The 24,344-nt window shown below is 44.3% G+C and overlaps 2 protein-coding genes across 8 annotated transcripts in view; one reads left to right on the top strand and one right to left on the bottom strand.

Annotated features, from left to right (window-relative positions):
* The window catches only part of Csad (cysteine sulfinic acid decarboxylase), a 25,603-nt gene extending 7,462 nt beyond the window's left edge, over nucleotides 1-18,141 (bottom strand). Inside the window, exons 1-9 of one of the 5 annotated variants that reach the window (XM_071609820.1) lie at nucleotides 18,000-18,107; nucleotides 3,780-3,866; nucleotides 2,615-2,750; nucleotides 2,178-2,304; nucleotides 2,002-2,092; nucleotides 1,538-1,644; nucleotides 991-1,106; nucleotides 429-508; nucleotides 80-134 (exon numbers count right to left, since the gene is read on the bottom strand). In XM_071609820.1, the coding sequence (XP_071465921.1) occupies nucleotides 80-134; nucleotides 429-508; nucleotides 991-1,106; nucleotides 1,538-1,644; nucleotides 2,002-2,092; nucleotides 2,178-2,304; nucleotides 2,615-2,740 (702 nt within the window). In that variant the 5' untranslated portion in view covers nucleotides 2,741-2,750; nucleotides 3,780-3,866; nucleotides 18,000-18,107. Of the gene's footprint in view, nucleotides 1-79; nucleotides 135-428; nucleotides 509-990; nucleotides 1,107-1,537; nucleotides 1,645-2,001; nucleotides 2,093-2,177; nucleotides 2,305-2,614; nucleotides 2,751-2,983; nucleotides 3,755-3,779; nucleotides 3,867-17,999 lie in introns of those variants that run through there. The other 4 variants (XM_071609821.1, XM_027949955.2, XM_071609819.1 and 1 more) reach the window with 4 other exon arrangements.
* Nucleotides 17,410-24,344, top strand: Znf740 (zinc finger protein 740). Of its 3 annotated transcripts, none has more exons than XM_071609823.1 (7): nucleotides 17,410-17,627; nucleotides 18,445-18,761; nucleotides 21,592-21,741; nucleotides 22,084-22,173; nucleotides 22,642-22,765; nucleotides 23,056-23,174; nucleotides 23,442-24,147. In XM_071609823.1, the coding sequence occupies exons 2-7, from the start codon at nucleotides 18,753-18,755 to the stop codon at nucleotides 23,442-23,444; spliced, it is 495 nt and encodes a 164-aa protein (XP_071465924.1). In that variant the 5' UTR covers nucleotides 17,410-17,627; nucleotides 18,445-18,752; the 3' UTR covers nucleotides 23,445-24,147. The 3 variants fall into 3 exon arrangements, with proteins under 3 accessions (XP_071465924.1, XP_027805763.1, XP_027805762.1); XM_027949962.2 differs by lacking the exon at nucleotides 23,442-24,147 and adding an exon at nucleotides 24,154-24,344 and having other exon boundaries at nucleotides 17,413-17,627; nucleotides 18,445-18,959; XM_027949961.2 differs by lacking the exon at nucleotides 23,442-24,147 and adding an exon at nucleotides 24,154-24,344 and having other exon boundaries at nucleotides 17,415-17,627.

Raw genomic sequence — 24,344 nt, 5'->3', positions numbered from 1 at the left:
GAGAGGCATGAAGGGTGATGAACAGGGGGAGCCCAAATAACTGTCCAGAGATGGGACAGAGTGGTCCCATTCCACTCACCTCAGCTTCAGCCAGACTGATCTGCCTCTCCAAATCCTCAGGGATCATTTTCCCTCTGAAAAAGAAAAATGAGTGAGTGGAGAAGTTATAGGTCCTCTAGGCTAGGAGGCATTACTCTGTTGAAGAATGATAAGGTAAGGTTGGCAATGCAGAAGCCATAATACTCTACAAGTCTGAGGGCACAGGGCAGGAAACTTTGGCAGGCACTGGGAAGCAGGAGCAGCAATTCTACAGGAAGAGTGAGGGGAGAGAAATCCACCAGGGATACAGGCCTGAGGCCAGAGTTTTCTGGCAGCAGGGAGGTACACTATGCCAAGCTGGGTCAGGGCCATGTCGGCAGGACCTTCACCTCTCATCAGCCTTGACCACTCGGACACTGTCAGTGCCAAGTCCCAGAAAAGCAGCTCCCTTGTTGATGGAGTAATGACACTGTTGAAGAATGTAGATGGCAGGTTAGCATGACCTGGGCTAGGGACCAGAAGGCAGGGTGGATGGGGAGAAGAGAGTCTGGAAAATGTCAAGTATGAGCTGCAATAGATAGGACCCCAGAGGCCAGAGCTTTCCAAATTTTTATATATACGAATTGCCTGGGTGTCTGGTTGAAACACAGATTCAGATTAAATAGATCTGGGTAGGCCTGAGCTTCGGCTTCTCTAATAAGCTCCCAGGTGATGTCAATGCTGCTGGCCCATGACCATACTCTGAGTAAAAGTGTGAACCGTGTCCATTGCACTTGTTGCTCCTGTCCTACTCTCCTACCAAAAGAAAAAATGAACATGGCCCCCTTGATTGGAAAGAAGCACATCCTCTTAGGGACAGGGTAGGGCAGGAAAAGAACCTGAAGGGGCTCTGATTGAGGTGGCTAGAGATTAGAATCAGAAGCCCAGGGCTGGGTCTATGCTCTTCCCCACCTCCTTTGATGTGAAGAGGGCCAATGGTGGCAGTGCCCGGAGGCCCCTCTGCTTGCAGTCTGGGTAGCGCTGATAGCGGGCCAGGTTTATGGCATACATGTTGGAGATGGAACCACCTGTCATAAGGAGGGAGTGATGGCAAGAGGGAAGGATGGTGAGTCAGAATGGAGCTTGCTTCCCCAGAACTTTCCACCCAGAATAACTGACCCAAGCAACACTTGTGACTGGCTCTCAGGCCACAAATTCCCAGGGATCTACAAATGGCACGAGAACCCAGAACAGACCCGGACTCAGCAGATTCTCCTGATCACCCCCTCCACACCCAAGACTGCCCCTGGAGAGAGTCCCTCACCCCCTGCCCCAGAGCAGGCATCCCAGGGACTGTTGGCAAACACCAGGGTAAAGGGGACTGGGCAGCCTCCTTGCTGGTCTGGCCCTGGCCCAGCTGGAAACGAAACAAAGAGGAATCACCCCTCCCAGACAGCAGATTAGAGCAAGAGAATGGTGTGGGAGGAGGAACCCTACAGTTCCCCTCCTCCTCACATACCAGGGCAGAAGACCCCATCCCCAGAGCTCCAGCCCACCAGGGCCCGGAGTTTCTTCAGCACCTCCTCTTCCATGAGTACAAACACAGGGGCGATCTCATATGTGTACCTGCCAGAAGAGCAATGATGAGAAAGGGGAAGAAACAGGAGGGACTGCCAGTTCAGGCTCTTAAATTACTAGAGTCAGAGAGAGAAGGTGGTGAGATAACCAAGGAAGGGTCCCCAGGGAGAAAGAGTTGGTGACTAAGAACCAGCAAAGCACCGATGAGAAAAAACTAGAGTCAGGACACATGAGAAAGCTTGGGGAATTGGAGCCGAAAGGACAGAAGGAAAAAACTCTGCCAACAGGCATTCCCAGAAAATGGTATAGAGGGGCAAAACCCATTCTTCTCCCCTATCTCTAAGGCACCTCCCCAGCAAATCTGAGTCCTCTGTGGGCTGGAGGGAGGGGTGTGGGATGGCTCACGGGCTGGTGTTGAGGCTCTCAGTGATAATGCGCCCAGCCAGAGAATGGGGATCCAACCCTGAGAAGAGCTGGTTGAAGAACCGGGGGTGACCTGGAGAGAGGGGAGCAGGGGAGGGGACTCAGCGTGCAGCTGGGTACAAATGCTGGAGACTCCTCCCTTCAGAACCCAGGCCCACCAGTCTTGACACTGTAGCGAATCACAGCCCGGCAACGCTCCAGGATCTGTTCCTGTGACTCGCCCTGGCTCTGCAGCTCCAGATCCAGCAGCTGCTTAAGCTCCTCAGGCTCCTTCCACTCACAGACCTGGGAGGAGAAACCAGGGATGCAGGGACCTCAGCCCCTGAGGACTCGCTGCTCCAGAAGACATAGGACATTACCAACCTGCCCTTAAAACAATTCAAGAATAGTTTCAAAATGATACATGAACAAGGGTAAATAAACCTAAGACCCACTATGCAAATTTCTTTTCTTATTTTTTGGTATGGAGGATTGAATCCAGGGGCCCTTACCACACAGCTATCTCCCCAGCTCTTGTAATGTTATACTTTGAGACTGGGTCTCGATAAGTTGCTCAGGGCCTTGCTAAGCTGCTGACCAACCTCCACTAACCCACCTTCTCAGAAGCACTGGTCCCTTTCCGAATGGCCTCATCCACAACAATCCCAAATACGTCCTGGAGCAAGGTTTCCACAGCCACAGGGTCCCCACCAGGGGAAGGGAGCAGTTTTGAATCAGCCATCAGGTAAGTTCTGTGAGCAGAGTAGGAGTCATTCTCCATTCAGCCTGTGCTACACCCCACCCAGACCTAACCAGCAAGACCCTCCAAGCACTGGTGCCCAGTCCCAGCCTCCAGTGTACAAAGTAAGTGTCAGCATCCAGGGAGAAAGTCAGGGGACACAGGAGGGAGAGAAAAAAGGCAATTAATGCTGAGTGAGTGGAATCAGTGGCCACTGTCCACCAAAAGCAAAGAGGAAAAGCTTACCTTCTGCTCAAGTCTCTGTTCAGGTGAGCTGGCCACAAGGTACACAATTAGCTTTTCAGAATAGTAGGACCAAGACAACAGAGGGAGTGGGATGAAACCAGCAGTCACATGGCCATGGCACAACTCTCATGACCCTTGCCCGAAAGAGAACTTTCACAGATTTGGGACAGGGACAGCAGGTTAAGTTCCCTGAATAATCATTAGCTGACAAAGGTGGAGGGGGCCGGTGGGGAGAAGGGCAAAAACAGGTGGCACATTAACCTAGGGACTGAGGGGCACAGAGCCTGAATGTATTGAAGGGGGGATTCCCACCAGGAATTCAAGAGGACAGACCGGTGGTGTGGGGGACGTCTGAAGTGGGAAGAGAGCAGTGGGCAGGGTAGGGGGCAGAGTAGAAGTGAGGGGGCCTCAGCCATGGAGGCAAAATGGTTTAGGCAAGCCTCAGAGGACAATCTCTTTTGCACCCTAATGCCGTCTTCTCTGAACTGTTCTGATTTCTGAAGCCCTCTCCTACAGCAGGAAGGAAAGGAGGTTCCACTGAGGGAGAATTCCATTACTTGAGTATAATCCTCAGTTTCTGACCCTGCAGGAGCACACAGACACACACGCAACAGTTACAGCTCAGGGTGCAGCTGGGTCCTAACCCTAAGTGTCCTCAGAATCAGGAAAGGAAACCCAGGAGGCTGAAGACTGGGAAAGACTCATAGCAGATGGGAGCTACATCTTGAGAGTGGGCAGGAGAAATGGGATGGGCAAAAGGGAGGAGAAAGAGTTGGGCTTGGTGGCAGGTACATACAGTCCCAGCTACTCAAAGACGCTGAAGCCGGAGGATCACTCGAGCCAGGAGTTTGAGGCTAGCCTGGGCAACAAGGCAAGATCCTGTCTGGAAAAAACAAAGAGAGAGATGGGGGAGAGGGAGAAAGGGAGGGAGAGAGGAGCACCGGGGCAGGGAGAGGAATGCCAGGAGCTTGCGTGGGCAGTGAGCAGGGCCAGGGTCAGTGAAGGCACTGCTGGCTGGAATATGGGAGCAAAGGCAGAGCAGGCAGAGTAGGCAGAGTTGGGTGAGATCATGGCAAGTCTTTCCTGCCAGCCAGGCCAGAAAATGTAAGCTTCGTCCTATAGAAAATGAGATGTGAAAGATTCTTTGGCAAGGGATGTGAAAAAATTGATACTCTCAGAAGACTAATAGACCAATTTATAACAGCACGATGCAGAAGAATTGACAGGGTGTTGCAGTAAGCCAAGCAAGAGGTGATCCACACTTGAATAAGGGTGGGATGAGTAAGAAAGGGAAGAGAGAAGAAATTGCAGCCTCAGTCATTCCCTGGAGTACAGTTAATTCAACACTCAGAGAATGTACATTGGAAAAGTCAAAGATGAACCTGGATGTTCATGCCTGCATGACAGAGAAAATGGCACGCTTAAAACAAATATGGATGCAGAAAGAAGAAACTGGATGAAAATTAAAACAGTGATTTCTTAGAAGTACTCAGCCAAGTGGAGACTTCCTGGGACTACAGATATGCATAGGTAGATGGTCAGATCTAGAATTCCGATGAGATGCAAGAACTAAAGGCAATTTAGGAGTTGGGATAGATGAAGCCTTGTGAAAAGCTCCATTCCCCAAGGAAGAGATGTTCAGAGAGAGATGGCTAGGGAGAGAGGAACAAACACCAAGGCCTGGAGGAAATTTCCAGATGAAAGGACATGAACAAGAAGAGAATCTAGGGCTGGGGATATGGCTCAAGCGGTAGTGCGCTCGCCTGGCATGCGTGAGCCCCGGGTTCGATCCTCAGCACCACATACAAAGATGTTGTGTCCGCCAAAAACTAAAAAATAAATGTTAAAAAGTTCCCTCTCTCTCTCTCTCTCTCTCTCTTAAAAAAAAAAAAAAAAAAAGAGAATCTAGAATCGGGCCTACTTCCTTAATGTGGGCTGCTCTGATGTACTTGACTGTCAATAGCCACGGAAATTCACACTAGTTAATGGAGGGTCAAGGGAGCAGGTGGTCCAACTCTTACACATTTCCTAAGTAGACTGGGTTTGGAGAAAACCAGAGAGCCACAGGCCTGGAGAATGGAGGACACGGTCCTTCGCCAGCTCTCCTGTCAGCTCCTGACAGTGGCAGCATGGAGTATGGAGGTTGAAAGGCTAATAAAAATAAGCCCCGAGGCGAGGGGTAGAGCTCAGTGGAAGAGAGCTTGCCTAACATATGCAAGGCCCTGGGTTCAATCCCTAGTATCTCAAATATAAACAAAAAATAGGCCCCATTTTAATACTTAACCAGATACCATGTACTTACAATGCATTGTGTGCTAACCTCCATGACCATTCAGGGTAAACTTACTACTCACATTTAAAGGAGGAAACAATTTCAGAGATACTGTGTAACTTGTCCAGGACACAGAGCCAGTGTAGGGTTAAGCCAGGTTAAGCCCCTAACTGCCCTGCTCTCCGGCAAGTTTTAGGCTGTGCCCTCCCCTGGCCTCCCAAAAGAGCTGGTGTTTTTTCATTCCTGAGCCTTTCTGGGCTTCTGCCCCAAGAACCAGCTTGTTTCCCGTTGGGCCCCTACAGACATACTGGCTTTGACTTTCTGACATTGGCTACACTTCTCCTCTGCCTTCTAGCTTCTATAAAAAGGCAATTAATGCTGAGTGATAGCTGTACTGACTGGTGGCATTGCTGACAGGTGATTGGGTGAGGACTAAAATGAGCCAATAGGTTTTTCTGGAAATACAACAAGAAAATGGGGGCTGGGATTGTGGCTCAACAGTAGAGCGCTCGCCTCACATGGGTGGGACCCGGGTTCAATCCTCAGCGCCACATAAAAATAAAGGCATTGTGTTGTGTCCATCTACACCTAAAAAATAAATATTAAAAAAAAAAAGAAAAGAAAATGGACAGGAGGCAATTGATAACTCTTGCCTCCTGACCATTTTCTTGTTATATTTCCAGATTTAAAATTCTACTGATGTAATTTTAGTGGAGTTCCAGGAAGGAACCTAGTTTACACCTAGTTTAATGAAAAATCTAATTCCTATCTCATTCTATGTGACCCAGTCTCACTCCCACTCACACAGGAAATCACTAGAATTTTTAAGGCAAATACTAACAAATGTAAAATATATTCTTATTTTCTCTCTCTTCATACAAAAGTTAGTACATAATCATTCTTCTGTACCTTGCTTTTTTCAGTTAATAAAATATAGGTGCTCTTATCATATCAGTACATTTAGAACTTTCTCATTTTTTAATATTATGATTTTATTAAGATATAACTTAACTACCACAAAAAATAATTCTTTAAAGTACACAATTCAGTGGTTTTCATATATTCACAAACTTGTGCAACCATCACCACTAACTCCAGGACATTTTCCTCATCTCAATAAGAAAAACTCAATAATAGTCACTCCCTGTTCCTCCCACCCCAATCTCTGGCAACTACTTATCTATTTTTCATCTCTACAGCTTTGCTAGTCTGGACATTTCACATAAAAGAAATCATACACTATGTGGGTTTTTTTGTTTTGTTTTGTTGTTTTTGATACCATGGATTGAACTCAGGAGTACCTAACCACTGAACCACTTCTGTGCACCCCCCCGCCCCGCCCTTTTTTATACTTTATTTAGAAACAGGGTCTCACTGAGTTGCTTAGGGCCTGGCTAAATTGCTGAGGCTGGCTTTGAAGTCAAGATCCTCCTGCATCAGCCTCCCGAGCTGCTGGGATTACAGGCTTTCACTACTGTGTCTGGCATTATGTGGTCCTTTTGCAAGGAGCTTTACTTAGCATAATGTAGTCAAGGTTCATCCACATCATAGTGTGTATCAGTACTTCATTGTTTTTTTATGACTGAATCATATCCATCTTTTTTCTTTTTTTTCTTTCTTTCTTTTTTTGGGGGGTACTGGGATTGAACCCAGGAGCACTTAACCACTGACTCACACCCCCAGTCCTTTGTTTTGAGACAAGGCCTTGCTAAATTGCTTAGGGCCTCACTAAGTTGCTGAGGCTGGCTTTGAAGTCATGATCCTCCTGCCTCAGACTCCTGAGCTGCTAGGATTATAGGTGTATGCCCCCATGCCCTGCTACAACATTTTATTTATCCTTTTACCAGTTCTTGCATATTTCAATTGTTTCCACCTTTGGGCTATTATAAATAATGCTGCTGGGAATATTTGTTTACAAGTTTTTGAATAGACATGTTTTCAGTTCTACTGGATACATATCTGGTAGTGAAATTACTGGGTCATATAGTAACTATAGTTAACGTTTTGAGGAATTACCAAATTGTTTTTCAAAATGGCTGTACCACCTCATAGTTTCCACCAGTAATGTATGAGAGTTCCAGTTTCTTCACATCCTCGCTAATATGTTATTATCTTCTTCTTTTGTGTGTGTGTGTGTGTTTATGTGGTGCTGGGGACTGAACCCAGGGCCTTGTGCATGCGGGAGACAAGCACTCTACCAACTCAGCTGTATCCTCAGCCCTGTCTTCTTTTTCAATATAGCCATCTGCAGGGTTGAGTTGGATAGGGATTGCCAATATCCACAAAGGTATCATATATGAAAATGCCTGTGTGCTCAGCCTCAGCAAGAGAGTATGCTGTTGAGCATTTGAAATGAGGAGTAAAAAATGATACCTCAGGGCTGAAGGTATGGCTCACTGGTATGTGTAAGGCCCTCAGTTCAGTCTCTAACACAGCAAAAAAAAAAAAAATCTCAGTATAATTGTAATTTATTTGAATGTCTTTATTAGTCAATTTTGCTGTAGTGACAAGGGCTTCAAAATCCCACCTGCCCATGACAACATAAGCTTTTGTTTTGTTTTTGAGATGAGATCTCACTGTTTCCCAGGCTGATCTTGAATTTCTGGGCTCAAGTAATCCTCCCACTTAGCCTCCAGAGTGCTGAACTACAGGTGCCTCCAACGCACCTGGCTTAACAACAGAGGTTTATTCCTCTCTAATGGTTCTAGTTCTGATGGTGGTGTTGGCTCTAGTTCTGATTTATGTGATTTTATTCTAAAATCCAGACTGAAAGAACTATCTGGGACACACTGTTCTCATGGCAGAGAGTAAAGAACAAAGGTAGAGAAAACCACAAACTCTTAAAAACTTCTCCTCAAACCTGGCATGTGGCGCATTTCCTCACGCCCCACTGTCCAAACTAAGTTGTACATGGAGCCCCGGGCAGGGGTGAGAAAAGTGTGTCCCTCCCAGGAGAGGACACTGCATAGCACAGAGCAGTGGGTGAGATAAACCTCCATAAGATGGCTGGACACTGGCCTGTGGCAGTTTCACATTCTGTTCCACCTCAGTCTCCACTGCTTCTGTGCACTCATTTATGTTAAGTTTTTTTTTTTTTTTAAATATTCTTAGTAGTATATGGACAAGATATCTTTATTTATTTTTGTACATGGTGCTGAGAATCAAACCCAGTGCCTCATATGTGCTAAGCAAGTGCTCTACCAAGGTCTAAAGGTTTCCTCTCCTTCGCCCTCAGGGACAACTCTCAATTATTCCTGCTCACTTCTTTAATCTTCATCCTCTAACTCTTCCTCCCAGCACCACCCCCACCCCACCCCCCAAAAAAAATCTCTCACTACATGCCCCCTTCCAGCCACCTCCTCTTCACAGCAGACCTTTTTTCTGCAGTACTGGGGATGGAGCCCAGGGCCTCAGGCTTGCACTCTACTGCTCAGTTACACTCCCAGTCCCTGATCTTTTTTATTGAATCTTCAAAGGCTGTTGCACCTTTTTTTCTCTTTCCCTCAACACAACACTAAAACCTGGATAAAGCTTCACTTTTTTCCTCTGAGTTGGGCTATGCTGTAATTTTTTCCCCTTAAAATAGTTCCTTAAGGAGTCAGATGTGATGGCACATGCCTGTAATTCCAACAGCTCAGGAGGTGGAGGCAGGAGGATCGCAGGTTCAAAGCCAGCTGCAGCAACTTAGTGAGACTATACACAACTTAGTGAGACACTGTCTTAAAATAAAAAATAAAAAGGGTTGGGTATGTGGTTCAGTAGTTAAGTCCCTTTGGGTTCAATCCCTGGTACAAAAAAAAAAAAAAGTTCCTTAAAGGGCCATGCACAGTGGCTCATGCATGTAATCCCAGCAATTTAGGAGGTTGAGGCAGGATCACAAATTCAAGGCCAGGGACTGGGGGTGGGGCTCAGTAGCAGAGCGCTCACCTGGCACACGTGAGGCATTGGATTCCATCCTCAGCACCACATAAAGATAAAATAAAGGTATTTTATTTTAACTTACAACTAAAAAAAATACATTTTTTAAAAAAGTATGAAAATAAATATCTTTTTTTTTTTTTTTAGTTTTCGGCGGACACAACATCTTTATATGTGGTGCTGAGGATCGAACCCCGGGCCGCACGCATGCCCGGCGAGCGCGCTACCGCTTGAGCCACATCCCCAGCCCTGAAAATAAATATCTTTAAAAAATTCAAAGCCAGCCTCAACAACTTAGCAAGTTCCTCTCTTAAAATAAAGAATAAAAAAGGACTGAGGATGTAGCTCAGTGGCACAGCACACCTGAGTTCAATCCAGTACTGATCACTCACATACACAACTTAAAAAGGAAAATAGTAACTTCACAGTGGAGAAACCTGCTGGGCACCACTTTGCCCAAACATTAAAGCTGACATCACCAATAATGGAACAGATTAACACCAGGCACTTTCTGATGTGAGGCACTGAGAAACACTCAACACCACTTGTGTAAAATTTCTACCCAAAATGTATAACCAGGACTGGGGTTGTGGCTCAGCAGTAGAGCACTCGTCTAGCATGTGCGAGGCCCTGAATTTGATCCTCAGCACCACTTAGAAATAATTAATAAAATAAATGTAATTTAAAAAAAAAAAAGGTTTCAGTGGTTAAGTCCCTCTGGGTTCAATCCCTGGTACAAAAAAAAAAAAAAAAAATTGTGTCCAATACAACCAAAAAATAAATGTTTAAAAAAAAGTATAACCAAATCTAACCATGAGGCAATAAATATATCTAAGTTAAGAGTCATTCTACAAAATAACTAGCCTATACTCTTTTAAAATGTCAGTGTTGGGGGCTGAGTCTATAGCTCAGTGGTAGAGCATGTGAGAGGCCCTGGGTTCAAATCCCTAGTACCACAAAACAAAGTCAATGTCATGAAAATCAAAAAAAGGCTGAGGACCTGGCTCTGGACTGAAAATGACTAAGGTATTACAAACAAAAGCAACATACAATCTGAGTTTGGCTCCTGGATAAGGAAGGAAAAAAACTGTTATAAAGAACATTATTGAGGGGCTGAGGTTGTGGCTCAGTGGTAGAACGCTTGCCTAGCACCTGCGAGGTGCTGGGTTTGATCCTCAGCACCACATAAAAATAAAAACAAAATAAAAATAAAGGTAAAAATAAAAGAACATTATTGGGGCTGGGGTTGTAGCTAAGTGGTAGAGTGCTTGCCTCGCACATGTGAGGCCCTGAGTTCGATCCTCAGCACCACATAAAATAAATAAAAATAAAGACATTGTGTCTATCTACAAGTAAAAAAAAAAAAAAAATTAAAGAACATTATTGGGGGTGTACATGGTGGCATGTGCCAACTGTCCCAGCACTTGAGAGGCTGAAGTAGAAAAACCACATGAGTTCACAAGTTCAAAACCAAACTGAGACTGTCTCACAGGGAGGAAAAAATATTATTGGCACAACTGGTATAATCTGACTATGGGTAGTACCATAAATATTAGTATTAAATCAGTATTAACTTTCCTGCACTGATAATTGTATTAGACTATATAAGAAAACATTCTTGTTAGAAAATATGCTGAAACATTCAATAGTAAAGAGACATGGTGTCTGCAACTTTTAGACAGTTCAGAAAAAGACAATACTGTGTATATGCATATACAGGCATTTTAAAAAATAACAGTTTATTGAGATATGATTCATATACCATAAAATTCATTATTTTTTTAGATGCTGCTGAACCTTTATTTTATTCATTTATTTATATGCGGTGCTAAGAATTGAACCCAGTGCCTCACACATGCTAGGCAAGCACTCTGCCACTGAGCCACAACCCCAGCCCAAAATTCTTTTTTTTTTTTTTTGTGATGCTAGGGCTTCACACATACCAGAGAAACTCTCTACCACTAAGTTACATCCCCAGCCCAATAAAGATCATTCTTCTGAAGTAATTTAGTGTTTTCGTTTTTGTATTTTCCCAAAATAGTACACGGGTCACCACTATTTAATTCCAGAACATTTTCATTACCCGCAAAAGAAACCTACACCCATTAGCATTCACTTCCTGTGGTTTGTTTGCAATACTGGGGACTGAGCACAGGGGCATTTTTTTATTTTTTGAGATAGAGTGTCCTTAAGTTGCCCAAACTAGCCTCAAACTTGTGATCCTCCTGCTTCAGCCTTTTGAGTAGCTTTACAGGTAAATGCTACCCTGTCTAGCTAGTTAATATTTTAATGTCTTTTTGAGTCTTTTAATAAATCCACTGGGGGCTGCAGATGTGGCTCAGTGGTAAAATGTCTGCCTGGCATGTGTGAGGCCCTGGGTTGGATCCCCAGCTCCACACACATAAAAAACAGCACAGGGAAGTCAGACATGGTAGCATACACTTGTAATCCCAGCTACTCAGGAGGCTAAGACAGAAGGATCACAAGTTTTCAGGCCAGTCTCAGCAATTTAGTGAGGCCCTAAACAAATTAGTGAGATCCTGTCTCAAATTAAAAATAAAAAGGACTGGGGATGTAGCTTAGTAAACCAACCATGTGTTCGATTCCCAATGCCCCACACTATATATTTATATATACATATATATACGTATATATACATATATATATACATATATATACATATACATATATATACACATATACATATATACATATATATATACATATATATATATATATATATATATATACACATACACACAGTTATTACTGGGCACTAGAATTATGGATGATTTAAATTTTCTTATTTATAAACTTCCATATTTTTATAATTTTATATAAAAATTTCATATTACTTATGTAACTAAAATAAAGATATTTCAAAGCAATTTTTAAAATTAAGAAGGAATTAAGGGGTCATAAGAATTCTAAAACAGCTGATAGCTGTGGCATACACCTGTAATCTCAGTGGCTCAGCAGACTGAGATAGGAGGCCAGCCTCAGCAACTTAGCCAGGTCCTAAGCAACTTATTGAGACCCTGTCTCAAAATAAAAAAAAAGGAGGTGGGGTACTAGGTGTATAGCTCTGTGGTAAAGTGTCCCTGGTACCAATCCCCAGTACCAAAAAAAAAAAAAAAAAAAAGTTTTTTCCCTAAAACATACACATTGCTAGAATCAAGGAATGTCCCTTGTTTGGTTTCCCAACTTCTCTATCCACTATCATCAAAGGTCTAGCAGGTGGCAAAGGGAGACAGACACTGCTCATTTTGATTATGCAACCCATGCTGGTTCACAGAGGGGAAAGGGTTCAGCTTGTTCAGCAAACATGGACTGACTGTCTACTTCTGCCGCCTGGTTGGCACTGCCCCAGGTGCTTGCTGTATGTGTGCTGTGGACTCCAGCCAGCAAGCCAGCAAGCCAGCAAGGAAGCTTGGGATGCAAACTGAAGGCATGATTACCACCACAGAGTAGTGCGCTCACCAAGGAAAGGTAGGACTGCTTCATTCTGCTCTGCTGACCAAACCCAGGCTTCCAGGAGCAAATACTCAGACTCATGAGATGATAGAGAACAGGAGCCAGAAAAGACTACTCAGGAATCATATACCTCGATTTGGTAAAAGGATGGGGTGGGCCTGAGTTGGGGAAAGTCACAGAGCAGGAGACCTGCCTGGGGGCAAAAGGATCTGACAACTGCAGTTACCTTCCCCTTTTTTTTTTTTTTTTGGTATTGGAGACTGATCCCAGGGGTACTCTACCAGTGAGCTACACCCCTAGCCCTTTTTATTTTGAGATAGGGTCTCACTAAATTGCCCAGGCTAGCCTTGAACTTTCAATCCTCCTGCCTAAACTGGGATTACAGACTGATTACAACTAGGATTACAGGTGTACACATCCATGGCCGCCTGGCAGTGCCTCTTAAAGTGCTTTCAACCAGAGTCTTGCACAAAGGCTATCAATAGACATTTGCTGAATTCATCAACTATTTATAGGTACTGAAAATACCACTGCATTCCACTTATATTTGATTCCCATCATCCAGGAATCTGTACTGATGGTAACTTGATTTGCAAAGGGTTTTTTTTTTTTCCCTCTACTGAAAGCCCTCTAATCCATTATCTCATTGATACTCATAATGGTACTAGAAATTAGATAGGTATTCATTCATTCTTGTCTTCAAAATGAAGACTCTTGGGCTGGAAAAAGTGAATTAATTTGTCCAAATTACAAAGGCAGTATAGCCAATTTTCGCTAACTTCGAGGCTAGTCTGTCTACATTAAGTCTGGAGTTTCTCACTATTTCTTCCCATACACACACACACACAAGAACTGCAGCCAATATACAAATATTTGTGAAAATATACAACAACAGAATACCAGAAGAAAGTACAGGAAAATATTTTAATAATATTGAGGTAGCATGACACAAAAATTCAAAAGCCACAGATTTTTAAAAATTTTTTTTTAATATTTATTTTTTAGTTTTAGGTGGACACAATATCTTTATTTTATTTTTATGTGGTGCTGAGAATCGAACCCAGTGCCTTACACATTGAAGGCGAGCGCGATACCACTTGAGCCACATCCCCAGCCCACCACAGACAGATTTAACAATGTGAAACTTTAAAAATTTTGCGTAAAGAGACACCATGAAAGTGATGAAAGCTTACTCACAGCTTTCTATTTCTCACTCATAATTTTACCCACTCAAATGTTTTCAAAATATTCTTGTGCCAGGTGAAGCGAGCACCTACAAACCCAGAGACGCAGGAGAATTTCAAATTCAAGGCCAATCTCAATAATTTAGACCCTGTCTCAAAAATAAAATACCTGGATTTGTGCCTCAGTGGCAGAGCACTCGCCTAGCACACATGAGGCACTAGGTTCAAACCTTAGCACCACATAAAAATGAAATAAAGATATTGTGCCCACCTACAACTAAAAAAAGAAAAAGAAAAAAAAAAGGTTTGGGGGTATAGCTCAGAGACAGAGTGCCCTGGGTTCAATCCCCAGTACCAAAACAACAGCAGCCAAAAAAAAAAAAAAATTTCTTTGCTCTTTTTGCAATTATTCTTTTTCATGTCAATTTTAAAAAACATTTTTAGTTGCAGATGGACATAATACCTTTATTTTATTTATTTATATTTATGTGGTGCTGTGGATTGAACCCAGTGTCTCACACATGTTAGGCAAGCGCTCTAGTACTGAACTACAACCCCAGCCCTCCATATCAATTTAAAAATCAGCTTAAGAGCTGGGATAGGGGCTGGGGATGTGGCTCAAGCGGTAGCGCGCTCGCCTGGCATGCGTGCGGCCCAGGTTCGATCCTCAGCACCACATACAAACAAAGATGTTGTGTCCGCCGAAAACTAAAAAATAAATATTAAGAAAAAACTCTCTCTCTCTCTCTCTCTCTCTCTCTTAAAAAAAAAAAGAGCTGGGATATAGTTTAGCAGTAGAGCTAAATAATAATCCCCACTACCCAAAAAAAAAAAAAAAAAAGTAAAACAATTAATTTAAATTCCATGCAAAGGGGCTAGGGTTGTGGTCCAGCAATGGAGTACTATTTAATTTAGCACTCACCTGGCACATGCAAGGCCCTGGGTTTGATCCTCAGTACCACATAAAAATAAATAAATAAAATAAAGATATTGTTTCCAACTACAACTAAAAAATATTTTTTAAAATTCCATGCAAAATCGTGTAACTAGAATTTAGTTTACCTTAATCTACAGCAAGAATTGATGTCCCTATAAAACTATGACTACTACAAAACTACAAGACTACTATGTCTTCCTACTAGTGGACATAATAAAATGTCATCTAATTAGGCCTTTATGATTTCATTAAATAGCCTGTTTTGTTTTGTTTGTTTTTTCCTTTTCAAGACAGGGTTTCTTTTTTTTTTTTAGAGAATGATCTTTTTTAATATTTATTTTTTAGTTTTCGGGGGACACAACATCTTTGTATGTGGTGCTGAGGATCGAACCCAGGCCACACACATGCCAGGCGAGTGGGCTACCGCTTAAGCCACATCCCCAGCCCTCAAGACAAGGTTTCACTATGTTGCCCATACTGGCATAGAGCTCTCAATCCTCCTGCCTCAGCCTCGCAAGTTGCTAGGACTACAGGCATGAGCCATAGCACCCAGGTTGGTTTTCTTAACTTATGACTGTGGCAGGAGCCTGAGGCAGTAGGATTACAAGTTGGAGGCCAGCCTCAGCAACTCAGACCTCCAACAATTTAGTAAGACCCTGTCTCAAAAAGTATAAAGGAATGAGGATATAAGTCCCTGGTAAAACACCCCTTGGTTCAATCCCCACCACCAAAAAATAAATAAATCTGACTTTCAGTTCCCTATTAAAATTTTTTCTAGAAATGTAATAGTTTTACTGTAAATGAGATTATTCTATGACATTTCGTGGTTATTCTTTTCATATTTTACTTATATAATTTGTTCTCATGCTGGAGATTGAACTCGGTGCTTTACTACTGAGCTACACTTCCAGTCCTTTTTTTTTTTTTTTTTTTTTGTATCAGGGATTGAACTCAGGGGCATTCAACCATGGAACCACATTGGCAGCCCTATTTTGTATTTTATTTAGAGACAGTATCTCACTGAGTTGCTTAGCACCTCCCCATTGTGGATGCTAGCTTTGAACTCAGGATCCTCCTGCCTCAGCCTCCCAACCTGCTGGGATTCCAGACCTGCACCACCATGCCCTGCTCATTTCCAGTCCTTTTTATTTTTGATTTTATATAATTTTTATTTGTTAATCTTACATCTGGCTATGTTGCCGAACTCTAATATTAATTTTACTATTTCGTCAACTGTTTCTCTTTATAAATGAATATATTAACATAATGAGACTTTTCGGTGCCCAGAAGCTCTATTGAATTAGTAGGGTTTTTTGTCGTTGTTTTTTGCAAAGTTGAGAATTGCACCCAGGGCCATGCACTACATCTACAGCCCTCATTTTTAATTGATATACAATAGAATATTAGTGTTAATGGTAAACATTCTTGACTTGTTTCTCTTGTTGATAGGCGATTTACAAAAACAATTAAAATGGTCAAAATGTAAATGTAATAAGAGGTTTGTTTTTTTTTTTTTTTTGGTACTGGGGATTGAACCCAGACCAGGAGTGTAGCTCAGAGGGACTGAACCCAGTTGCTATGCAACTGCAGTACCGCTAAGCTACACGCCCCCCCCCCCTTTTTTTTTTGTAATTAAAGATTTATTTCTGGAAATGTTTTGCTCTCTCAATCTTATTCAATTTTGGGATGGCACTAAAAGCACAAAGAACTTGCTTTCAATGGCCCAAAATGTTGACAGGTTGGGGAAATAAAATTTGTGTACAAAAGTTGATTGGGAATTCTTGTTTTTTCATCATAAGCATTTTTTCTTTAATAGAGCCATCAATTTTCCTAAGCTCACAACCTGATAGCACCTACAGCAGAAATTAGGTCTTAAATGGAATCAACATTTCCTTCAGTAAAGTGCATCTTTAGCAAGACCCCCTCCCTAACGGCTAAAGTTGGGAATAGAATTTGAAGATGGGTTCAATTTTTCCATTTTTCTAATTCAGCCCGGCCCAGGGACCAAAATGCATGCCCAACTGTCCAACTAGTTTTGTTGGAAACTAAGGTAGGTTCTATGTCCTTTTCCAGCGAAGTCAGAGCTAGACAGCCTGGAATAAAGATAAAAGGTAACCAGGATGTCCTCTGACTTCTGCGAGGACGTGAGCATGGCAGCCTCGGGCTACTCAAGGAACTCCTTCGAGACACTCATTTTCAGATTATGGTTGGGTTTACAAGGCAGGACTGTGCAAAGAAAGTTAACTCCTCCCAGCTGACCCTAAAATCTGCGGGTCTGGGCCCGATAGCAAACTCAAGGAAAGACAAACCTGACCGAGTTAAAGGAAAAGATCAGAAGTGTGAACTATCTGGCTTCTACTTAGGACTCCGACCCCAGAAGCGACGGAAGGGAAAGAAGTGGCACTTTTTCAAAGAGTCTTAGCCAGCTCTCCCAAGAAGCCCTCTCAACCAGCGCCCGGAGATTTCAGGAATCCTATTCCTGCCCTCAGTCAAGATGGCGTCCCGGGCTCGCATTCGCCACGGCGCACGCGCCAGCCCTCCGGTCCGCCCTCCTCCCATCCTCCCGCGCGCCTCATCGCCAGCTCGCCAGCTGCAGCGCTCCGCGCGTCCCCAGCCTCACCCCTTTTCTGGCTGTCCCCGCCTGTCCAGACTCCCGAGCCCGGAAGTGGATGTTGCCGCTCGGCGGAGAGAACGAGGGGGAGGGGGAAGTGCTTCCGGGGAAACGGGCCCCGGGTTGGTGTTTGTAAACTTGCCTCGGTCCCGGCGGGGACAGCGGCGGCCGCAGGGTTGGCACGGAGTGCTGGGGCCTGAAGGAGGCGCCGCGCGGCTGGGGAGGCAGCGGGAAGTCGTGCCTGGCAGGTAGGCGCACGCCCCAAGGTGCGCAGCGTCGTCCAGGCGGACGGCAGCGCTTCAGCAGCTCGCAGGCCGTGGGACGCCGCGCGGGAAGGGGGAGGGGAGGGGAGGAGGGGCGCGTGGCGAAAGGAGGGGGTCTGGGGGAGGGCCGCGCGCGCACCGCCTCCTGCCGCCGCGTCCCCGACCCTGGAGACGAACGCTCGTTTTGAAGGGACGCGGGCGCGAGCACGCACCTCGCGCTATGCTCGGCTCTCTTGTCTTTTCGGCTCGGTTGGTGCGGCGGACGCTGCAGCTGCCTATCTGGGTGGCTGGAGGGAGGGAACGCGCTATGCCTAGCTTTGCATGCCCGCCCTCCACCTCCGCAACGAGTTTACGTACCTTCGGGCAGACTCAGAGAACATACACGTGTGGGCACTGCCAGTGTGGTTTCTGCCCGTCGCCTCAGCGCCCAGCGATGGCCCCCGAGCTTTCCTCCACCCCGGGTCTCTCAGCCTCTGTAGAGTGCCAGCTTTGCGGGCCGGCCCACTTGGCCCAAAATCCCTGAAAGGCCTCCGCCCCCTTCTTCCATTCCTAAGATGGCAAATCCAAGCAGTAACCCTGTTGACAGAGTTACTCTCTAAGAGGTCCCTGTTACTTTTGCTTCTGTTGGCTGCCCCTCCTTGCCTACGAGACCAATTTCTTCTACTGACCTAGAAAGAACGCTCTCCTGACTCATGTCTTCTTTCTGAGCTTCAGAGTGCGCCCAGCAAAAAAAAAAAGTTCACGTCACTCTATGGCCTGAGGATGTTGCACTTAAGGGCCCCATCTCCCTCTTTGGTTTCAGGTTTCTGGAACAAATCAAGAGCTAAATCAAGAGAATTCAACTGGAAAACCAAGACTAGAAGACTCTCTTTTCTTCAGACAACAGGCAGACGCCAAAGAGAGACCAGGGATTCTTGGAACACCTGTTTTCCCTTTGGAGGACACAAAGTTCTTTTGGGAGACAAAGGCAGTTCAATATGGCAGCAGGACTGAGAGGACATGAGGGAGCCATTACCGTGATTTGGTGACAGTTCTTCAAAAGGCAGTGTCTTAAGGAAAGCTGGATCAAGGAACTCCTGAACTTTGGGTTGCATTAAGTGAAAAGTCAGCATGGCTCAGGTAAAAAGCTCTAAAGTCCTCCTTCAAGATCACTGGGAAGCCTCTTTGCAGTTACACTCTTGAATGCTGCCCTAGTCAACAATATTGACCAACCCAGTGAGCCAAGCTCTGTATTAAACACCAGGGGGAGATCTAGAGGAAGGAAAGGAGACAGGCCACAGCCCCTGCCTTCAGGGAGCTTCCAGTCAAATGAAGGAGGTAGGCTATACTGCATCACAGGCACTAATGAAACTTTTGCAAAGCAACATGTACTCAGTGTGCATTTGGTACATTAAGTGCTGAGGGGCATAAAAGAGTACATAGTCTGGTGAATGCTTCGTTTGTTGTTGTTTTTTTTCCAACAGGAATTTATTGAGCTCCTGTTACATGCAAGGCATTGTGCTGGGAATACAAAGATGAATAAGATTGTTCTTGTCCCCAGTAAGCTTCCAGGCTACTTGGGTTTGGGGGGAAGGAACGGAAAGACAGTCTATTATTTTTATATTCACAATGCCTTGCATAGTGGCTGACTAGTAGTAGAGACTGAAACTGTTGGTTGAAGGAATGTACAAAAAATAGACATATATACACCGCAGAGTGATACTTCTGCCTAGATGGAAGAAGATGAAGCTTGAAGAATGCAAAGGATTTTGCTAGATTAACAAACAGAGAAGGACAATCAGACAAGGGATACTATGTAGACAGAGGCTTAGACTAAAGGAGAATGAGGAGGTACAAGGTGTGCAGGTAGTTTGGTAGTTACGAAGCAAAGGATTTAAATGGGTATAATTTGGGAGATAGGGTAGATAATGTTGGTGGGGGGTGTTTTCCTGGAGAAGTAAGCAGAGTATGACCCCAGGGCCTTTTATGCCTTCCTGAGGAATTAGATCTTATTTATAGGGAATGAGGCCTCCCTAAATAATGTTAAGCAACAGAGTAACATCAAATCACTATGTTTAGAAGGTAATTGTCATTGTGCAAGTGTAGATGGATTGGAGGGACAGGATGACTAGATAGCCTGTTGTAGTCATCTAGGTAGAAAAGCTTTGTGCACACATTCCCAGAGCTGCTTCTAGCTTTCTTCCAGGGAACCTCCCCTACCAGTCTCACCAGGATGGCAGCCTGATTATAGTATAATTGGCTTTCTTCCAGCTGCTTCTGCATGCACAGCTTCCTCCTTTCCCTGCAGAGTAGAAACCCTTTGGTTTCTTCTTCCTTTGTCTGTTTGCGGCCCATTCTACAACATTAAGTTCACTCTTATTTTGAAAAGATTGCCTTTCACTAAACACTAACTCTGCTAAGCACTGCCAAGCATTTTACATTTTAGTTTAGTTCTCATCAACTCTATGAGAATAGGCACTATTTATTTAGCTTAAAAAGTGGAATAACTTGCCCAAGATTACAGTACAAACAGCAGTGATAAGATTTTTGATTCTGGACCTTTCACTCCAAAGTGTCCCTGAAGGTGGGAGAAGGGATTCCCCACCTGATCATTTATAAAGAAAGGAATTTTTTTATAAATTTGGGAGTTTACTGACCAACTATTTTAAGTTTTTTTGTCAGTAAAAGAAACATATCGAGTGATACTAAACAAAGTCAATTTGAAGAATGCAGCAGTGAAAATAGGTTATTTGCTTAAATATATCTTGTTTAAGTAACTTGTCAACTTTATGCGGAACAGAGAATATGAAAAAATGTAGATATGCATACATATAAATGGCCTAAGGAGTCAAAAGAAATTGTTTATTCAACTTCAGAATCCTTCCAAGTAGTTTGATTTTTACATCTGCTGTAACTGACAACACTTATTAATATTTAAAGAGAAATAACCTCTGCTGGGTTTCTGATCTCGTGACTAAAAGGCTCAGGGGTCACTCCAGTTAAACTGGGCTAACTGGGCTGCACGAAATAACCACACAATAGAGACAATACCTTTTTCTTTGGGGTCACTGTGACAGCTCCTCTGACCTTAAGGGTTCACAGAAAGAGAGTGAGAGCACTCGCTGACCCCTTTTATTGAGGATAAACTATTCAAATGAGGCAAGGGGTCAGGTTTCAGGGGGCTGAGTATCTTCATGATGTCCACTGTCAGCAGATTGACTGACACCTGGGTAGGCCACACCCAAGAGCACAATAAGAGAAGGGGACACATATAAGGCACTTCCATGGGAGATTCTATCCTAAACCGGGCAAGGGGTTATATTACAAAGGAACAAATGAGCATAGCTTCACTCATGGGGCTGTAGCAAGACACACCCATGCACGAGACATCGACCCTCAGACCCAAGAAGGGTGGGGAAAGCTCTGCCACATTTCTGCGACTGAGCGCCTCAGCACCCAGCTGGGGAGTGTAACTCAGTCACATGTAAGGTTGGTCTCCCACAAACCTCCTAGAATATATAGTTGGTACCAATAAGGTCTGCCAATCAGAAATGGGCTCTGAAATTGAGAGCTTTTGAGAGAGAGGAGAAAAGTCCTCTAGGCATTTCCCATTTCAGTGGGTAATATTGACACATCTCATATCCACTCAGTGTTAAGGCCTAGAAATACTTTCAAAGTAATTTGTAGCCACATACACTGTACTTAGCACAGTACTGCTGACAAAGGTGTTGATACTGCTTGATTATTAACTTCATGTGTGTTTTAATGCTGAAGAACAACAGAAAAGGAACTGGTGAGATGAGTTGGGGAGGATCTTGAAGGAAGGAGGGTTTGGCAGTGAGGAGGGCTGCTCCCTGGAGAGAAGCAATTTGTCTGTAGCTGGGTGTAAAAGGCAGTTCTATAGAAGATGGCAGCCTGTTTTTGCCCTGCCTTGCCAGGTGATCTGACACCTCCTCTCCTTTCAACTTAGGCAAGTCTCCTGGCTTGTGAAGGCCTAGCAGGTGTGAGTTTGGTTCCCACTGCAGCCAGCAAGAAGATGATGCTGAGCCAGATTGCCAGCAAGCAGGCCGAGAATGGCGAGCGGGCAGGTAGCCCTGATGTGCTGAGGTGCTCGAGTCAGGTACAGCACTTGAGTCCACTGTGGTGCTTGGGGTTCGGGTGGCCCAAGCTTTGTGCCAGGAGACATCAAGCTTTGATTCCTCAGCGCTTCTGTTTAGGAAAGTGGGAAAAGGGAGTACAGCTGGGGAATGAATGAATGTAGATATTTTAGAAAATTGAGGAAGGTCTTTTTATACAACAACCCCTTGAGACCAAGGACATGGAGAGAAACAGAAGAGTACTTTTTCTAAGCCTTTGGAGCAGGTGGTTACCTGTCATTTAAAAATTGTCAGAAAGTAGTATCTGGTCTCTTATATTGTGTTCTGAGATGGACTGTGAGTTTAGGTTTGATTTGTCTTCAAAGGGCCACCGAAAAGACAGTGATAAGTCCCGGAACCGGAAAGATGATGACAGCTTGGCTGAGGCTTCTCACTCAAAAAAGACTGTTAAAAAGGCAGGTAATGGGGTAATCCCCCAAACCAGTACAGTTTAGTAATGGGGTAATCTTTTCTTTCCACTGTGATTCTCCCTGGAACTTTCCCTAAATGCTTTCATCCTTCATAGCCAGTGTGTATCCCCTGATTTCACCCAGAGTCCACTTTAGTAGTTAATACCTACCCTTGCTGAAACATCTTTGGTACAGGTCAGGGAACATGATTTATACTGTTCCCTAGGGCAGGGACAGACTAACTCCAGCTCAGGTCATGCTCAGACTGTTGAGTGTAACAAGACAGGCATCTTACCCACTCCACCTCCTTTCCCAGAGGAACTCTTAACCCTGAGGAATGTGGGAGATGTTGGCATCTTTAGATATCATCAGAGAGGTTCTTCATCCAGCAGCTGAAAATGGACCCAGAGTAGAATGGTCTCTAGGAAGAGGGCAGAGGAATAGCCTCATGACATGCCTGATTGTTGCCCCCAGGTGGTGGTAGTGGAACAAAACGGTTCTTTTCAAGTAAAGATTCCAAAAAATTTTATTTGTGAACACTGCTTTGGAGCCTTTAGGAGCAGTTACCACCTCAAGAGGCACATCCTTATTCACACTGGTAAGTCTCTTGTTTATATTCACAGGGGGAGAATAGTCTATAACTTTTGTTCTGTGATGAGATATACCTGTTTAGTTGGGTTTACCTTCCAGGGGAAGCATTAGAAATGGAGGAAGTGGATAAGTAAATGAGGTATAAAGAGTGCATAGCTCTGTTTCTGGTGTCACTGAGACCAGCAGTTTTGGGGATCTCTCCACTATATTATAGTTTAGATGACTAAGAAGATAGCTGGAACCATGTCCCTACCACATACACCTCTTGACATTCACTTCTGTCTCCACCTGGGTTAGGTGAGAAACCATTTGAGTGTGATATATGTGATATGCGATTCATTCAGAAGTACCACCTGGAACGCCACAAGCGTGTACACAGTGGTGAAAAGCCTTACCAGTGTGAACGGTGTCATCAGGTAAGGCTCACACGTCATCCAGCCCCATTACGGCTCCACACATAAACTTCCTTACCCAAGAACCAGGGCCAGGCCCCACTCCTGCCACCCAGTGTTCCTTGCCATAAAAGATGAACCTCAGGATGAGGTTCATCCCTCTGGCCTCATGCAGCTGCTTAGGGGGAAGGGTTAGAATATTAAAATAATAATAGCCTTTCTTGAGCACTTAATCTGTGCCAGGTACTGTGAGAACATACTTTACATAGATATTTTTTGTTTGTTTTTTAGTAAATCTTCACATTAACTCCATAAAGTAGCTGTGTCGTCCTCATTTCAATTATGGGGAAATTGAGATTCAGAGAAGTTAAGTTTTCCAGGGACACAGCAGATCAAGGGCAGAGCCTGGATTCAGTCCGACTTGAGAGCTCCTGCACTTTGGAGGAAGAGATGTAATCTTTGCCCTGAGGTCAGCATCTGATCTGATGAGAATGTCAATGCCAGGACCAAAACAAGACAAGAACAAGAGATGAGAATGATAGTGGTAACACTTCCTGGATGCTTTGCTAGGTCTCGAGCTTTGTTCTGCACTCTTACATGGAATCTTCCAAATGCTAGAGTGAAAGTCCCATGAGGGCAGTGACTGTCCTTCTCACTCTCCACCCTGTCCTCAGCCCCAAGAACTGTACCTGCTTTGAGATAGATGCTCAGTAATATTTGATGAACAAAGCAGCTATGGTGTGAGTAGGAACATTTAGCCTCATCTTACAGATAGAAGAGTGTGCAGATTCAGGGCTATGAAATAACTTGCCAGGGTCACACAGCTCCTAAGTGGTAGAGTCAGGATTCGGTGCCAGGGGCTCTGGCTCCAACAACTGCTTTCTTAACCACTGTGCTTGTGTCATCTGCACATGTTGAGAGGAAGTAGAATATGACATATGCCTTCTATGTGGTGAAGGAGCTTGTTAATGGGCCACTGAGTTTTTCCTCCCTTTTTTCTCAGTGTTTTTCTCGGACAGATCGATTACTCAGACACAAACGGATGTGCCAAGGGTGCCAGTCGAAGACTTCCGATGGGCAGTTTTCTCTTTAGGCGCAAGGGGTCCTGGGTGGTGGGAGTGATCAGAAGAATCTACAGAAGAGTGCACACCCTTTCTGGTCTGATGGTCCCACCACCACCCCATCTGAATCTGT

Source organism: Marmota flaviventris, chromosome 3 (genome assembly GCF_047511675.1).
Source record: "Marmota flaviventris isolate mMarFla1 chromosome 3, mMarFla1.hap1, whole genome shotgun sequence".
In the NCBI taxonomy this organism is placed as follows: Eukaryota; Metazoa; Chordata; class Mammalia; order Rodentia; family Sciuridae; genus Marmota; species Marmota flaviventris.
The sequence above is the reverse complement of the archived record's forward strand: the minus strand, read 5'-3'. Positions and strand labels throughout refer to the sequence as shown.

Coding starts and splice junctions, on each gene's coding strand:
- Znf740 (XM_027949962.2), top strand. Junction 21,742..22,083: donor TGCTGAGGTGCTCGAGTCAG/GTACAGCACTTG, acceptor TTGTCTTCAAAG/GGCCACCGAAAAGACAGTGA. Junction 22,766..23,055: donor GCACATCCTTATTCACACTG/GTAAGTCTCTTG, acceptor CACCTGGGTTAG/GTGAGAAACCATTTGAGTGT.